Source organism: Calonectris borealis, chromosome 12 (assembly GCF_964195595.1).
Source record: "Calonectris borealis chromosome 12, bCalBor7.hap1.2, whole genome shotgun sequence".
NCBI classification, from domain to species: domain Eukaryota; kingdom Metazoa; phylum Chordata; class Aves; order Procellariiformes; family Procellariidae; genus Calonectris; species Calonectris borealis.
In genome coordinates this window covers 19,206,993-19,225,316 of record NC_134323.1, presented here as the reverse complement: position 1 = coordinate 19,225,316, position 18,324 = coordinate 19,206,993, and the positions used below count along the sequence as shown (strand labels likewise).

The window sequence follows — 18,324 nt, the reverse complement described above, 5'->3', positions numbered from 1 at the left end:
CTGTCTACCTATGTTTCAGTACCCTTCTGTTAAAAATATATGTGGTCAGTTTGAAAAGACAACACTCTGAAAGTTTTGTTTTGTATTTTTCTTCAAATGTACAAAAAGCTGTTTATGAACCTTCCCCTTCCCAAATCAATTACTCCAGTATTCTAACTGTATTGCAGAACACTGTTTGCAAGCAATTAGTTAATTATAAGTGTCCAGCTATATTTTACATTCTGATTTTTCAGCATGCCTTGCAGTAAACAAGTAGCGTAAACGCTTTTGCTTTTCTTGTTTTGGACAGTTAGTCACAAAAAGTACATCCAGCCACAGCAATGATGGTGAGTATCCCACAATGCATGTGGAAACAGTAAGTTGCAAAACGAGTCATAAGTAATAAAATATCCTGTCGTATAATGTGGAAGTGTACTGGACTAGAGTAACTTACTTGCTGCTGTAACCACAGGAGCAGCGAAGGTCATCCAGCACTGGGAGGTGGATGAGCACAGTCCGGCCAGAGGCGTGGCGGTTGAGGAAGAGCATCCCAACAGTTTTACAGCAGGAGCAATGACCCTTGCTTTGTTTCTGCAGGTAAGAAGGTTGTACTGAAGCCAGAAGGGACTGTTCTGATTTACTATTGCTGGAGAAAAATGTAACTGGGTTGAACTGTGCAGTTACCGAGAAACAGCAGAGTGCAATCCAGAACGCGTGGTGTTAGACGAGACAGAAGAAGGTTGAAAGGGCAACAGAAAACTTCTATCTGGCTAGAAACCATTCAGCATTTTCTACCTCTGTTAACGTTTCCTTGCTTATGATTTACCTTTGACTGTTTCAAACACCTCTTTTAAGATACAAGGCACAGCATTAGTTTAGGACAATGATCTCAACTGAGACCAAAGGAGGTGACACTTTTTTGCTGTGGCTTTCAAGTAGTGACCTTTTGCTCAATTACACCACAAGTTTCACGTACACTCTTTCCTCCTCTACTTATTACGGACCACATTAAAAAGCCCCCTTTAGATTCAAAGTCTGATACAGCATAGGCAATAGGCAAAAGCTGGAGATGGGTCTTGGTGAAAGCAAGCTGCTCTGGCTTGTACTCAAATGTTTCCTTCAAGTGCTGCCCGCCCTCCCCCCCAGCTTCCTCTATTCTCAGATGTAGTAAAAGGCTGTTTTCAGGGATATTCTATCTTTATGTGTCTGTCACTTTAGATGATAACTTCCTAGAAGATCTTAAAAAAACAAGTGGCAGGAATTTCAGAAAGCCAACAGGCTCTAGCTTTGTGCTGGAAAAAGAACTCTCTGGCAAAGAGGCCATAATGCCATAGTGCTATGGTTCCAATTTCCTGCAGGATTTTCTTTCTACCTAGTCTTCTACTCTTCCTTCTGCCCTGGATTCAGGGCCAGAATTGTTATTTATTTATTTCACCTACTGGGCCTTTCTGCAATGTCTGGGAGCAGCTGACAGCACAGGAAAGCATACCAAGCTTCCTTTCCCCTCATAATCGCAGATTATGAGAACTCAGTGAAAAAAGAAAATAGTATCTTACAAACCTTAAGTCCTGCTACTGGGAACACAGCATGCTAAAGTGATAAGCCTTGTCAATGAAGTCTGCAGTTCCTAGTACAGAAGGGCATGGAAGCAGTGCAAGCTTTTTGGGGCAACCTGGCCCAGAGCAGTTTGGGCTTGAAGGCAATAAGGGCTCTAAATTTTGGAGTAAGATTTTCTGAATCAGGGCAACAAGTAGACCAGAGCTGCATACACATCTTAAGGAGGAGTTAAGCACAGGGAGGGAGCCCATCAGACATGACTACAGATATGCAGTACTAGCTGTTAACAGCCATCTTGTAATTGGCCATGACAGCAGTGACAGAAATGCAGTCCTGTAGCATCCCACGGTGGTCCTTGCTGATTGGCATTTGTTCAGCCCATTTCTGCGTTGTTTACAGTGTTCACTTTTTGTGGCTCTCTGTTCTGTATAAGCTGAACTGATGGTGGTAGGTGGGGAAGGTGGCCAGGTGAAGCAGAAAGGAGGTGCAACAAAAATCCATTAAAGCTCCTGCACAGTCCAGCCTAGGGACAGCTGACCCAGATTTGGCTCAGTGCAACGCTCTGTAATGGAAGTGGGGCGTTAGAAGGCAAATCATTGCTGTTACCTGAATGGATGCCGAACAATCTGCTACTGCTTTCTTGTGTGGTCAAACCTTATTTACCTCTCTCGGCTCCAGATCCTCATTTATAACCATGGCATGGTGATGATGAAGGCTGCAATTTATCTCTTTTTACTTAGAGCAATGTGGGAGTTTGTTTAGCTCAGGCTATTCCAGCCCTTTGGCAGGCTCAAGGTCATTCTGTAGTCCTCCATTCCAGCTGTATTGCGTCAGGAAGGTCTACACCCAGACAAAAGGTAAAAGCCCATACATCCTTTATTTGAGCATTTCACAAATAAATTACAAGTTTCTTTGCAACCACGTCATAAATCAAAACGTTTATTTACACCTCAGAAACAGCAAGCAATTCAGCAACTAGGGCCCAAAGGAACGATTAACTGGAAAAGTAGCTGAATTTTTAAGTATCTTTAAAATCAAACAAAAATATTTTCCTCCTTGCTTGAACTTTAAAAAAGAAAGAAAATCATAAAAGAAATTATTGGTGGTAAGTTGAAGAGACAGAGTTTGTTATGGGGCAAATATGATTTTACAGGAGGGTTCTGTCTGAAATGGCAGTAACAACACAGCTTGTTTGTACTGAATTCACCACCAGACGTGCTCATGTGCTACAGTCCCATGCAGGGTGCGTATGCATGGGCATACACATAGCCTGCCTTTAGACTACATTCATTTTAACCCCAAGTCATCGAATACAGTCACTTGCTGATGCAGAGGAGGAGTGTAATGTTCAAAGGGTGGATGAAACTTTCCCAAATAGCTGTCCCACTGAAAGCACAGTAATGCAGAATTCTGGCTATAAACCCTTCCCTTTCCACTACTGGTGACCTGCTGATACATAGATAACTAAAAGTGAGTCAGTAAACAATTATGCATATCTTCAAATACTTCTGTTAAGAGGGGACAGCTAAAGGTAGCATAAATACAACATGAGAGTTGGGATAAGCCTGTGTTTTAGTGTGTGGTTTTTTTGCCTTTTTTTCTTTTCTTTAAATCAGACTGGTTTGGCATACATAACCCATGCTGTCCCTTAACTCATATATTCACCCATAATTCATAGAATTAAACTGCTTATTCCAAGTCCCTATGTTGTATTAGTCTCCCTCCATCTGCATATATTTTTTTATATATATATATTTATATATGTATGTGTATATCTCTATATATCTACATATATACACACACATAGCAATTGTGCAACTAGTAACTTTCCACTGAGCGTGTATAAGTGTATCCATTTCATTTGGACAAATACAAATCAACTAGCATATCTTGGTGTGAAGCAAGAGAACAGTGTAGTCAATGGGTTATGTGTTTTACGCAGTAAAATAGTCAGCTACATCTGCTTTAAATAGAATAGTTATAATTACTCATGTACTTTGCATGTTAATTCTAAAGATTATAGATCACAGAGTTAATTGAAAGAAAATAATTGCTATTTTAGTTATTTGCCTTTTTGTTAGCATTGGACAGTGTATCTTTCAGACAACAGAGTTTCTAGAGATGCAATAAAGGGAAGATAGGATCAGAGTTTTGCCTTAGACTTGGTGTTCTCAAGCTGATGTGACCTTAATATCGTTTATCTTGCGGAGTTTTTTTAATTAAATAAGACATTATTAAATCCAGAAAGAAACTTAGCCTTTAGACAAACAGTGATGTAAAATTATTTGTGTACAAAATTCCGCTATGTTCCGAGTGGCTGAGTGTATTAGTAGCAATTGAGAAGAAAATTGGCAGCTTTCTCAGTATTTCAGACAGGAGGTCTTTGCAAAGGAAAGACCAATGATGTAGAAGTTGTTAATATAACATGTCTTTGATAAAACATTTAGCTAGGGCCCTACAAATTGATTGTAAGTCATAGTTTAATAAATGAGGTTTGTATTATAGTGATCGCTAACTTAAATTACTATGCAAGAGACCAGGACAAATTATTTGACTACAGGCCACAGCCATTTCAAATAAAGACTAAACCAAATTATACTGGGTGCCTTAGAGACACGTTAAAGTGGTCGGTGAAGGAAGCGAGTCGTCTGTGGGAGGCATCTAAGCTGTAGGTTTCTCTGTATGTCACAAAAGACAGACTTTCGATAATATATAAGCACTCAACAATCCTGTGACAAATATTGCTGCTTTACTGTTCACAGCAGACCAGTAAAAGCAATATGTGGGGAGGTTTAGATGAAAAATTTCATCTAAGTATGATTAACTGAATCTTAAACAATTCTAGTAATGGGGTTGCTCTTTGATTTACACCAGTGTAAATGTGATGAGAACAGGGCTCAGAAAGTGTATTAGCCAGTGTTCTACTCCTACCTAATTTTCCTTCATACCCAGTAGGAAATTCAGCTCGTTTCCTTTTGTTTTCATCTTCAGACCTACAGTTACTGAACAAAATGTACATTAATAAATGCACATAGGCATATTGTAAAAGCACACGCATGAGGTGTACAGACAAGGGTTCAATTAGCAAGTGCACCCCAAATGAGACCTTTGTCTTGCTAATAAACTCCTCTCACTGATTAACTGGTATACCCAATTTGTGTTTTAACAGCAGATACTCTTTTCAAGTGAAATGATTTTTGCACAAGAAGTTTTATGCATGTTACAAAATGAAAATCAACAAGTTCACTGCCTTTCTGACTCGCGACAGCATAGTATGTCTACAAACATAGACTGAAATAAACATTGTAGTGACCAAAATAGCTAGGTAGAAATAAGTGCTATGTTATAAAACCAGCAAGCTTGGCTAAACAAAAGTTAAACATAATTAACTATAAAAAAAAGACAACCAATTTTGAAACTTCTCTACTTTTTCATGGTATTGTGGAAAAACTAATAAATTATTGTTGCTCCTTTGTTTCAGGAAATGGGCATCATTTTTTGAGCCAGAGCTGACAATCTTATTCAGGTAGGAAAACTCAGATTCTAATATGGTTCCTCACTTGTATAACGCTACAGACAGTGCCACAATCTCTTGTTAAATGGGGTTTGTTCTCAGGTACAGAGAGGGAGAAACATTAACATGGCAGCTTCATCTTCTCTTTGCATGCTTAGGTAGTCCAGTGATTAGCTCCGTCTGAAGCCTAAAGACACACATAAAGGCTGTGAGGCTTTAATCTAGGTGCAGAAATAAAGTGATAATGGTGAATGAAGGCTTTGATGCATCTTGATTCAGAGTTTCAGCTATGATACTGACCTCTCTACATGTCAAAAGGTTGCAGCATTATCCAAGAAGAGAGATCTCTTGTCCTTGGGCACAAAGTGGTAGAAAGAGTCTTCCCATTGTTAGTGTAGTTCCAGGCAGGAGAGATTTTTCTTTGTTCCTCATTTTGGATGCCCTTGGAATGATCCACCAGATGCTATGTGAGCTTTGGTTTAAACGAGAAAAGGGTAGCTTTAGCTGGTACTTGATAGAAATGACACCAACGTCAATGGGTGTCTTTGCAGAGGTGGGTTTTGCTGGGTAGAGAGAAGAAGAAAGCAAGTAGAAAAGGAGTATTTGTGAGGGAGGATATTATAATTTCTTTTATTCAAGAGAGAGGTTTTGTAGATCGAAGCATAGGGTGCAGTGTATCTTTGGGTGCATTTGGATGCATTCATTAAATATACATGTTGTTGAAAATCCAGTGTTGTTATGCATTTGTTGATTTTTTTCCTTTTGAAAAATTTGCCTGAAAACTATGGTTTTTTTAAAAGACATGATTGTTGATGATAAAGCAGCAGCATATGATTATTACACGGCATGGGCAGAGAAAGAGAACTAGAAGCATGCCCATGTTAATGTTTGAGATCAGGCACTTCCCGCTTAAACACCTGCAGCTGCCTAACAGCCCACTCCTGAAGCCCTTGCTCAACAGAAACTCCCTCTAACCTCAAAGTACCACTTTGGTAATTGAAACACGTAGAGCGTGCGGCAAGAGAAACACGGTCAGTGGGAGATTTCAGTTTGTCAGGACTGCAGGAGTTAAGCTGGAAGAGAAAAATAGGTTCCTGTCTGAAGGCAGCTTGTATCTTATCAAGAAATCTACAACGTTAGGAAAGTTCGCAACACAAACTAATTTTTCCTCTGTCGCTGTTGTTATCACTCCTTTTGATTAAAAAAAAAAAAAAAAGACCTGTTTCATATTTGGTACAATACAGGAAGTCAGAGAAAAGCTATTGTACAGCGATTTTTAACCACCAACACACATTTAATATCTAGTGTAGCATTATGGAAAACTAAATGTATGTTTGGACTTTTTAATGCTTCCAAAAAGCTTTACTATTGAAACATAGACGTGGTGTGGAAGATATGCTCATAATCTCACTGTAGTAAAGACAACATACAGTATGACTCATAAGTACTGTAAAAATGCTAACTAAAGAATGCAGCTGCAAAGTTCTATTGCATAAGGAAGCTTTCTTGTTTAAACTTTAAATAAGCAAGTTTATTAAAATATTCTAAGACACTTACCTTACCCTAGTTACTGGCAAGCTCTAATAAAAGCCACAGTCTGTCACTAGTATACTTTTTGTATTAATTTTATAAAAATTTGGTGTGAGCTTTGATGGATCATTTACAATTTATTAACAAGATGATCATCTTGGTACAGTTAGAAGGAGTTTTTTAACCTTACATGCTCACAGAATAAAAAAGGATTCATATTCATGTATAACGAACACCCTTTTTTTCCATGTCTGCAAACAAGTGTGGTAAGTTTACACACACAAAGAAATGCTCTTGTTACTCTTAACTGGAAACCGTGTGTACATGTGTATGTATGTATATATATATTCAAAACTATATATATATGTGTGTGAATATATTTATAGAATAGGGCATCTGTTTTCCTCCTTGCGCTTACGTATGTAATGACAGCTGCAGAGAGGCTGAGAGAGAGACCAGTGCTTCTGAGAAATACTTTGCCTTTGCTGTTCTAATCAGCTTCTCACACGCAGACATCTACCTACTTCACTGCGTCTGCAGAGCTGACGAAAGACTTAAATTTTGTAAACTGCCCCGGCAAATAATTACCTGCAGGAACAAAAAGGAAGCTGACTTTAGCCCCTTTAAAATCAGGCCCAGTGCTGTAAATCGTGAGCCATACGGTGCTGGTCGCAGCTGGCTGCTTCCCGCTTTCTCCCAACTCAGAGCTTCGCAGAACCTCCCAGCGCTGCTCCCACTGCAATGGGGAGCAAAGCGCTGTGCTCCTGCTGGATCGTAAATTCCATTTGGGGCATAAGGAAAGCAGTTCAGATCAGAAACAAGCCAGGGGGACTTGCATTTCTTGTTTGCTGAACCTGAGGTACAAGAAGTGACACTGCAGAGCCCTGGGCCTGCTTTATTTGGTGTCAACAAAGTGGCTGTTGTGGCGGTGTGATTGCAATAGGCTCCCTCCTTCTGGCCACACTATAAACAGCAAACACAGTAGGTTTAGCCATGGTAGAATAGTTACAATTCATCTGTGGCTGTATTATTCTGCTCTGTCCCTCGCACACTCCAGATGAATGTTTTATAAAAGCTAAACCTGTTGTATAACTCTTCTCTCTATATAAATATATATATATATACATACACTCATACATATACAAATACTAACCCACAGACAAAATATTTTCTGAACAGTTGAATAGCAACAAGTCAACAGATAGAAAAAAATGGAGTCAATCTGTTTTCTGCTCCCCCAAGGTCCAGTTTAGATGTCATGGTCTTTTAACATTCAGAGAAAATTCGCATAAACCTTGCGTCTTGCAAGAGGAATCCATTAATAAACGGAAGTTAGGGTAGAGGCTGTCAAACACCAATGTACAGTCGGACAGATTAAGTGAGGTTGCAAATTAAACTGAATCTGGAGCAACTGAGGCCTAGTCGTGAGGAACAGTAACTGTAAACTGCAATCTTCAGATCTGACGTTTTCTTTTTTCTCGTTGCCATAGCAACTCGGTAGGACAGCTTCAAATGTCAGGAGTTCTTACAGACCTAAATGATGGGAAATGTGTGCAATTATTACTATGCAGATCACAGTATCTTTTAACTTTTTGGTTTTTTCCCCAATCAAGTTACTGATTGAGTGCATGCACATTTGTCAGTAATTGAATATAAATTATCCAGGTTCAGAAGCAATTATTTGTGAAGACAGAAATCTCCAAGAGGAAACCCCAAAAGGTCACCTGGGGCATTCAGAGACCTTTGTAGTGCAATTCAGGAAGATGTAGTGCAGAGGTCTGAGCTTAAATCTCGAGCCAGGACCCGATTCTCCCCATTTGACACGTTGATCATTTACATTAGTGCAAGAGTGCAAGTAAAATGCCAGTGAGTCACTCCCTTGCGTGCACACAGACTGACAAGCAAAGAGCAAACAAACAATATCTTTTTAAAAATGACATGATTATAGTGCCTTATAGTTTGTGAATATACCAGGGAATAAAAGAGCTGGCATATCATATTAATGTTGCTACAGAAATATAAATTGTATGTGGACTAACTTTTTTTTTTTTTTAAAGTGAAGGTGGCATAACTTGAATAATTTTATCCATTCTAGATGGGCACCCTGGTAATAAAAAGGTAGTAAAGAAATTCAGAAAAACAGAGATCAGGAGCAAATGTAACATTAGCTGTAGCTAATGGGTCACTTTCCTCCAATTTTGCTTGGACATGAGTAAATTGCAAATATTCAGCTTTGCAATAAAACCACATAATAATAGTAAGAATAATATTAGCAAAACACATAGCTAAGCTTGATCTGGCTCCTCTCAAACAAATACAACATCTGACCTTATAGTGTTGGTTTACTGGTTGTGCTGGGTTTGGCTGGGATAGAGTTAATTTCCTTCACAGTAGCCAGTATGGGGCTGTTTTGGATTTGTGCTGAAACAGCGTTGATAACACAGGGATGTTTTAGTCACTGCTGAGCAGTGCTTACACACAGTCAAGGCCTTTTCTGCTCCTCACCCCACCCCACCCGCGAGGAGGCTGGGGGTGCACAAGAAGTTGGGAGGGGACACAGCCGGGACAGCTGACCCCAACTGACCAAAGGGATATTCCATACCATATGACGTCATGCTCAGCACATAAAGCTGGGGGAAGAAGAAGGAAGGGGGGGACGTTCGGAGTGATGCCGTTTGTCTTCCCAAGTAACCGTTACGCGTGATGGAGCCCTGCTTTCCTGGAGATGGCTGAACACCCGCCTGCCGATGGGAAGTGGTGAATGAATTCCTTGTTTTGCTTTGCTTGTGTGCATGGCTTTTGCTTTGCCTATTAAACTGTCTTTATCTCAACCCACGAGTTTTCTCCCTTTTACTCTGCTGGGGAGTGAGCAGCTGTGTGGGGCTTAGCTGCCCACCGGGGTTAAACCACAACAGTGCATTGAAAGATTCATGCTCTCTACGCTGGGAGGAGACAACTGCTGTATCAAAACACAAAAATGCAAGTCAAACATACACATCAAAACTCACAAACGCTCAGGAAATGTTTGTCTAATATATATTGCATTTGTACATTTAAATGATGCAATATCAATAGTTTTGTCACCACCACAGACACATGCAGCATGAACAGTAACATAGTGATCGTTATTAGATGCTGGCTTGTGCTCTTTACTCATTTTTCATTTTCTGCTTTTATTTTTGGGCAAATCAAGTTTAATATAATTATTGATAAGACTATTTTATTTATCTGTTTGTTTCTTGTTATTATCTTGGTATTATTTGAATTGACTTCAATATTAAATTTTTCCAGCTAGGGGCCTTGTCCAGATGGGCTATGCAGCAAGGCAGGCACCTGAATAGCACGCAACAGCCTGTCCTTTCCCCTGCAGCACGACCTCAGTTCTGTTAAACAAAGGTAAGTAGAGCAAATTAAACAAGTGTAAGAATCCATAGAGGGACTGATGGATGGCACTTACTGAAGTGAGAAGAATCACTGAGATTTCCAAATAAGACAAAAACTGGAATTGCTTGGTGTGTGGATTTTTAGCATGCTGTTTAAAGAAAAGCTCTGGCCACAACATTAGGATCCAGACTTACATATAGGAAATCTGTGATCATGACTGCCAAAGTTTGGATATATTTGGATTAGGGATTCCACCAAGGACTAAATTCTCATAAACAACTTGATCTCCTGAGTAGTGAAAAGCAATAGTTCAGGACTTTGATCTTACAGACCATCTGAAAAATAGCATTTCTAGATCACAATGAAGCTTAGTATCATTAAAGGGCATTTGTTCAATCCTGACCCAAAGTAAATAACACTGGCTTTTGAATTGGCAAAGCTACTCCGAATCTTTAGGAGATCCCTGGAGGCCTTCCTGCTAAGGACAGGCACTTGTATATGACGAATGAACAGCAGCTGTAGAATTTCTGTATGCTCTATAGGCTGAAACTTCACCAGAAGAATCTGTCAGCACAAATTTATAAATATCACACAAATTCAAGCAGCTAGTGACTGCTTCACCCATAGCTTGTAAATAAAGGGCAAGATATGTTGATTTATGTGCAGACCTGAAAAAAAGCTGGTATATTTTACATCATATTGACAGACATAATGAATGTTTCTACCTTAACATACGCCTTGCCTTTTCTGAGTAAACTACACATTAAAACTAGTTAATTCAGCTTTAATTATGAATATGCTTTTTCCTATGCTAGTTTTTTATCTATTGAACGCTAGCTTCTCTCTCTCACAATATAAGCATGCTTTTAATTCTCCCTGTTACCCCACCTGCCTCTTCAAGCACCACCCCAGCTCTTTTCCCTTTCATCTCAAAGCTCTACAGTCCCTGCCTAGACTTTCTACTGAAACTGCTTCTCAACTTCATCCTTTCTGACCTATCAGCTGCCTTAACCCATTTAATCACACACCTGGAAATCTGATGCTTCCCTTGGTTCCTGTGCCTCCTCCTGTCATGTTACTATGATTCCTCTAATCACTTTTCCAGCATGTCCTTCTGTCTCATTCCCTCCATCCCAGTTTCTGGGGAAACCTTCCCCCCCACCCACTTTAATTTCTTTCCCTTCCCTGTGACACCATTCATACACGTTCAGCAATCACTTCAGTGCTGACGGTTCAGAGATCTTATTCTCTTTACCTGCTTTTCCATTTAGACTAAAATGTCGACCTCTAGCTCTGATACCTTTTCAATGTTTAGCTGACAGCTCTGCACAGCTAAAACTGAGCTCTTAAACCTTTCCCCTAAAGCACTCCCTTCTAGTTCTTCCTTTGATTGCTCAGGACAACGCTATCATCCTGCCTCTTATTCAAGCCTAAAAACAGAAACAAACTGGAGAAGTTTTTTGTCATGGAATCTCCTTTCTAGGTCTGTATATTTAGGTTATGTCTTAATCTAGAAGATTCCTTTTCACACATCATCCCAAAGGGCTTTTTCTAGCCATTCAAACAGCTAAATCCCCTACCAGGCTCTCCTCAGTTAGCAGTTTTGCAACATCTTTTCGCAACCCTTGACAAATTCAAGCTACTGTGCTCATACCCTGCCAGTCTTCTGCTGTACAGAGCATTTTCCTAGTCTGCCACTTTGACAAAACTTCTGTTACTCGACTCCTTCATGGCCTCTTCCCTACTGCACGTATTTTCCTGGATTATCCCTACATGACCTCTTTTTCCTCTCATTCATAGCCCATGATGGCAGCTTTCATTGACATGTTTTCAAAAAACCTATTTGGGCTTTTTCCCAGGCTTTCCCATGTAACAGGAGGAGCTCCCTGCAAGCATCCATAAAGTGCTGTCTCCTTAACATCTGCTTTTGCTCACACATCTACAAAAATGCTGGCACTGGCCAAGGGTGCCAAGACTACTATGAATTCAGCTCAGCCCTTTCACCAGTCTTAACTGAAGTTGTGCTAAAAAAATTACCTTATTCTAAACATTGTTTGGAAGGATAGTATATACCCCTCTGCTCATTAATGATGACTTGACCCTAAAAAGCTAGATTGCTAAAGCAGTAGTTTTTGGCTTTTAAAATCAGATTCAATATTCAAAGTTATGGGCTGTAAAATTTCAGTAGATAATCATATTTGGTAGTTCCAGTAAGAATATTCGAGATCAAATCTGTCTTCGTTCTTTCTATTACACAAAGTTGATACAAAATTGCTTATGTCCAATTGAGAAGTTAGTCTAACTTTTAGTTTCTGTGGTTAATATCAAAGTTTATCAGTTACAAATTTACTTTCTAAAAATATTCTGATATAGTCATATAAGGTGTTATTGGACAAACGTTCTGGCCAGTAACCCCCTAATGCAAAATCTACAGAAATCAAGAATGACCAGACTATTGTGCAGAAAACTCAATGATGAATGTAAGCAGATCTACTGAAAACAACGGAACTGCTCTATTATAAATTCTTCGGGGATCTGATAAGCATCTGGTCCATATATAAATCTCTCTGTACTCCCAGCTGGATTCCCAACGTTCATTATTGTTTTCTGTATAGGAATTGTAGTTTTCTTGTTTGCTTTTTTTTTTTTATTTATTCTCCCCTAAAGAAGGACCAAATGAAAGTTCCAGAAATACACACACACTGCCAAATTACAGACACACTTCTTATTTGAGTCCCATCTCTAAACAACTAACCTACAGGCTACTGACTTCTAGCGTTTATCCACTGAAATCGATGGGGTTGTGTTGAGATTTTTTTTTTTTTTGACCCATTCTTATGTATTTTATATCAGGCACGATTTAAAGTTTGCACCTGGTAACAGCACATAAAAGGTATTAGTATTTAAGGAATATTGTGAGCATAAAATGTGCAAATAATGTGTGCAGGGAGCACTATCTCTTTTAGGAACTTAATGCCCTGGTAAGCCTGTGCCTGGCAGGTTTAGTTCTGTACACTAATGATCATTATGCCTAGTAATTATTTTATTTTCTTTGTATCGGCTATTAAGAACAACACTGTCTCTATAGCTCGTCTCAGCACTCAAGAATTATTACACACCATGTGTTGGTTTAAACATGATTTCTGTCTACCTACAAGAAGTAATTTGCTGCATACAGCTGCAGGCATGAAAGCCACAAAGGCGGTGTGCGCATTGTTGTTCTTACGTGATCACCCCCCACCTTTCCCTTAAGATATCTGGGGAATGCATAACCAGCATAAAGCTAGCATAGCTATATATAACTTTTTTCTCCAGAAATCACTCTCACTGAAGTCTCTAATGTGATCTTCAGCATTTTTATCTCACAGTTCTCTTCTGCTCTACCTCAACACCTGAGAGAAACATTCAGCCACATTCCTTTTAAGATAATAGTCAAATAGTGAGATAACAGTGAAATAGGCAGGGCTATTTTTATGTGCTTGCTGTCTGAATTATTACTATTATGGTTGATGGGTCTCAGGTAAGAAAGCACAGCTCATTATCATAAACAGATGGTGCCTGTTGGCATTAGTACTTTGGCGTTGGAAGATGATGTTTGCTTTTGCTGGTCAAGAAAATTGACAAACATTGTACATGTCTATCTGGATCTAATGTAATAATAGTATGGAGTGTAATAATGCTATAGGAATATAGGTCTAAGTATGCAGTTTAGGGTAGGAAGATTCATGATGTAGAAACTTAAATGGAACAAGACCCCCTTTCTACTCCCACTGAAGTTATTGATGACTGCATTTGGAAAGTCAAAAGAGCAGTTGATGTTGGTGGCAAACTCCAAGGACAGATCTGAATTGTTATCTAGTCATGGGGTTTTGGATGCTGAATTGGTTCGGAAAAGGAGCAAGCCACCTAATAATATTGACTTCTTCAATGACTCTAGCTCCCTGTCTATTTCACAGTGGGCTAATTTAAGGTTTATTCCTTATGCCGATCGACATGATAGAAGAAAATGGAGAAAAAAATGCACATAACTCTTTAAGACAAAGATTTCATAATGCCCCATCCTAGGAAAAAGGCAACTGGTAGCATGTAGCCTCATTCACTATGGTTCAGGTTGCCAAGAGCTCACATTCCAGCATAACCCTTCTAATCAGCCAATAAACAATCTTGTTTGCAAAATGACTTCTTCTGATCTCAGAAAATGCTTTGGCATTTCCCAGGCACTCTAGCTTTCCCTGTTGCAGCCTTAGCTTTCTCTGAACATATTTACATATTAGTGACTCAATTCCCTGCTTATTTTAAAGAAACAGGTCTAAACTGAGTAATTCCAAGACTTTGAAAGATGTGTCCTTATGAAACCAAACTCACCCCCCATTACACACACTACGCTTCCTACATTGTAGTTAAAATCTCATAAAAAATTAAAGGCATTTAAGTTTCAGGCTGACCCTCTGTACAGGAATGAACTTTACCCAAGATGCATTCATCCTCTAATTCCCATGTAACATAGAGAAGAGAGTTAACATAGCTGGAGTTTGGAGTTCAACTCATGCATGCTCCATTTCTTTCAGATTTCTTTCAATTACCCTCTCATCAGAAATATTACATATTAATCTTTGCATAATTAAAAGTCTACATTACATCATGGACTTTATTGAAACCTCAATAATGTTAAAGAGGTAATGCAAAAATGGTAGAAGAGATCTGAACCATGTTTCTGATTAGGCAGCTAAGCTACATCCAGGTACTTCTTTCCTGTATTTACCATCTATAAAAGGACATTAATTAGATACACAGTTATTAGTTTAGCCTTCACATAGAACTTAGAAAAACATAAATGGTTTTCATGTACATCACTGGTTGATTTGTCAGGGATAGTTTTCAACACCAGAAGTGTCACAGTCTTTGCACCATATGCCTATAAATTATAATATTTTGCCCTTTTGTGTAAAATAATCATTTAATAGCTATGCTCTTCTGTGACCTCGTCAGTGAGCCAAAGCACTGTCTAGGCTTTGCTGCAAGTGCCAAAATCTGGTGGTCACTAGTTTTTGACTACCTTGGTATTGTGTTCTCAAAAAAAAAAAAGGAATCTTTTGACCCCAAATCTCACTGAATTTAAAAGACTGAAACAGCTATACCCAGACAGATACCATGTGTCCTTATTCCCGCAATTAGAAATTCGGTTTTAGTATCAGGAATAGCAGTAGATATGCTTGTGACTAGAGCAAATTAGTGATCTCACTGAACAGTAATACATTGTGGAGAAGTTTATAAGGAAGAGAGAAGTAAATGAGTTTATCCTGAAAATTTGCAGCTTATAACATCATATATAATTTGTTTCCCATTTATGTGAGGAAACGATTTCAAAGTTCTTAATGATAGGAAAAACACAGTATGCATTAGTAATGTGTTTGTGAAATAAGTGTCTCATAATTCTACTCAAAGCTCCAGTAGGCTCTCATATATCAATGTCAATATTTAACTTCAGGAGCTAAAATGCCAGCATGTGCTATGCAATTGGCCAAAATTGGCAACACAGTGGAGAAAGATGCCCATCTAAACTAATCAGCTTGCACAGGGGAATAAGTTGCTCAGGCTGAAGTCATTTTCAAAGGGTATCTGTTTGACACCAGCAGATGATATTTCCAAGAGTGCCTCTCACACTGCTAACTTATTTGTTGTAAGACTATACTGGCTGATTTACGCCAAAGTGCTCTTAGCCTTCTGACTTCTGGCAAGGGCCTTGCTCACTGTTGAATCCTTGTTTCTGCTTCACCTCTTCCTTGTCATATACCCACATATACTCACTATGTTCTTATGAAGTGCAAAACGACATGCACATAAGAAGCGCCATCTGAGAGAAAAGTTCCTCAGCTCAACTAGCTGTGTTTGCTTAGAAATTCAGAAACATGTACCACCCCGTCCAGTGCAGTGCTACGTTTATCTAATAAAGCCTCTTTTAATAAAATTCCAGTTTGTTATGGATACGAAGTATCTTACTGGGGGAGGCGGTGGTTTCATACAATCACAGAATCATAGAACGCTTTGGGTGGGAAGGGACCTTCAAAGGTCATCTAGTCCAACCCCCCTGCAATGACCAGGGACATCTTCAACTACATCGGGGTGCTCAGAGCCCTGTCCAGCCTGTTCCAGTGTTTCACCACCCTCATTGTAAAAAATTTCTTCCTTATATCATCTCGTCGAAATCTCCCTCTTTTAGTTTAAAACCATTACTCCTTGTCCTGTCGCAACAGGCCCTGCTAAAAAGCCTCTCCTCATCTTTCTTATAAGCCCCCTTTAAGTGCTGAGAGGCCGCAATAAGGTCTCCCCGAAGCCTTCTCTTCTCCAGGCTGAACAACCCCAACTCTCTCAGCCTTTCTTCATAGAAAGGCGTTCCATCCCCCTGATCATTTTTGTGGCCTCCTCTGGACCTGCTCCAACAGGTCCACGTCTTTCCTGTGCTGAGGACCCCTGAGCTGGACGCAGCGCTGCAGGTGGGGTCTCACCAGAGCAGAGTAGAGGGGCAGAGTACCCTCCCTCGACCTGCTGGCCACGCTGCTGGTGATGCAGCCCAGGATGCCGTTGGCCTTCTGGGTTGCGAGCGCACGTTGCCGGCTCATGTCCAGCTTTTCATCCACCAGTACCCCCAAGTCCTTCTCGGCAGGGCTGAGAAGGGTTTTAGGGTAATGCAGCTAAGATGTCCTAGATCATTGTTTTTTTTAATTGATATGAATTTTAGCTGGAGGCTTTGCCAAAGCAATGTCACCTTCTTTTGACCAATGGGAAATAAATGCTTCCTTTCTTTTCCAGTTCTTTCAAAACAAAACAATTGCAGAGGTGACTACCTGCAGTCTGGAAGTATATTTTCTCATACTCTAATCTGATAAATTTAGCTGAACAGTTGAAAATATTCAGCAAGTGAAATTAATAAGTACAGTTTTGAAATAGTAGCATTGAATAAGTCTCCTAATTTTTCATATTTGTGCTGAAAATGAAATGCATCAAATGTAACAGCTAGCTAACCTTTTAAAGCAACGTGTAACTGCTTAAGCAGTCGGATCTCATCTTCCACAGCAGTACAGCTTAGTTTACTATCAGTTTTTAATAAGTAGAACATGAGCATAAGTAGTCCAGACACATTCAGATCTGTAGGTATACACTAATCCCAGCTGGAAATACTAAAAGAATCATCTGAAAAACCTCTTATTAAGCAAGAACAAAAATAATGAGAGGAAAGTATTACACTTAGAAGTCATGGAAAAGGAGAAATCAAATTAGAAAATTGCCAGGTTTGGCTATGTTGATATCAATCTGACTATTTCAAAATTTTTCAAGACTAACTCATAAGCATGAGAGCTTACATAAGTACTAACCAGTGACGTATACAAATTAAGTGTATGGGTAAAGGAAGGCTTTAAGCTGTAGTCTGAAATACTCCAAACATCAATGGCATTTTAAAGGACTTTGTAAGTACCAGCTGTCTAGTAGAGAAGCAAAAGCAACATCATCTAACCTTTAGGCACAACAAATCTCCCCCATTCGTCTTTAATATCACATACTACATCTAAAGCTGAATAGCAAGCTGTCCGCATGGAGAGCACATATTGAGATGTTTGGATGTTATAGAGTGGGGAAATATCCAAGGACAGAGACAGTTAAAAGAAACAAAAATCCCATGCTGTATAGTGGCCATTAATGACAGAAAAAATATTTGAACTGGTCATTTATTCAGTTCTAGTTTTTAGTCATAGTCCACCCCAGAACAATTCAGATGATAAGTATCTGAAGTTAGATATTTATGTGACTTTAAGAGGTTGTTCAGAAAAGAAATACAAAATGTTATATATCAACAGTTACTGTTGAGAACTGTTGAGAAAATGAAAACATAAAATGTTCATTTGAATTCACAACACTGAATGGTCTATCAAACCAATCTCTTTAAATGTTCATTTCATGTCTACAGAATGACCATCAGGAACAATATTACAGCTCTTAGGGAAGGAGTTATTTGCTAGTAACATTTTTCTCTTCTGCATTCCAAACACGCATCTCCTAAACTGTCGTATTTTTTCATGTCTATACTTCTGGAACATGTTTGGATGGTTTAAAATGTGCGTAAAATGCCATTTCCCACCTAATTGACTCAATAAAATGTAATGTCATTAAGTACATTTTAAACATGCTGATGTACAATTTCTATTTGTCATGTCTATATGACTAGGTATATAAACATCCTGTCTCCAATTATGTACGTACATATGGACTTCTGTGCCATTTCAGGCCCCATTAACTTTAGGTGGGCTCCCAAAGCCAACTGCACAACAAATTGGAGGACTGAGTATACCTGCAGAGAAGTCAGA

At 39.2% G+C, this 18,324-nt stretch overlaps 1 protein-coding gene across 1 annotated transcript in view; it reads right to left on the bottom strand.

The window, feature by feature from the left end:
* Window positions 1-6,328: 6,328 nt before the first annotated feature.
* Window positions 6,329-18,324, bottom strand: part of CDH13 (cadherin 13) — a 512,113-nt gene continuing 500,117 nt past the window's right edge. The window contains exon 14 of the mRNA XM_075161497.1: window positions 6,329-8,113. Coding sequence (XP_075017598.1) covers window positions 8,106-8,113 — 8 coding nt within the window. The 3' untranslated portion in view covers window positions 6,329-8,105. The remainder of the gene's footprint in view (window positions 8,114-18,324) is intronic.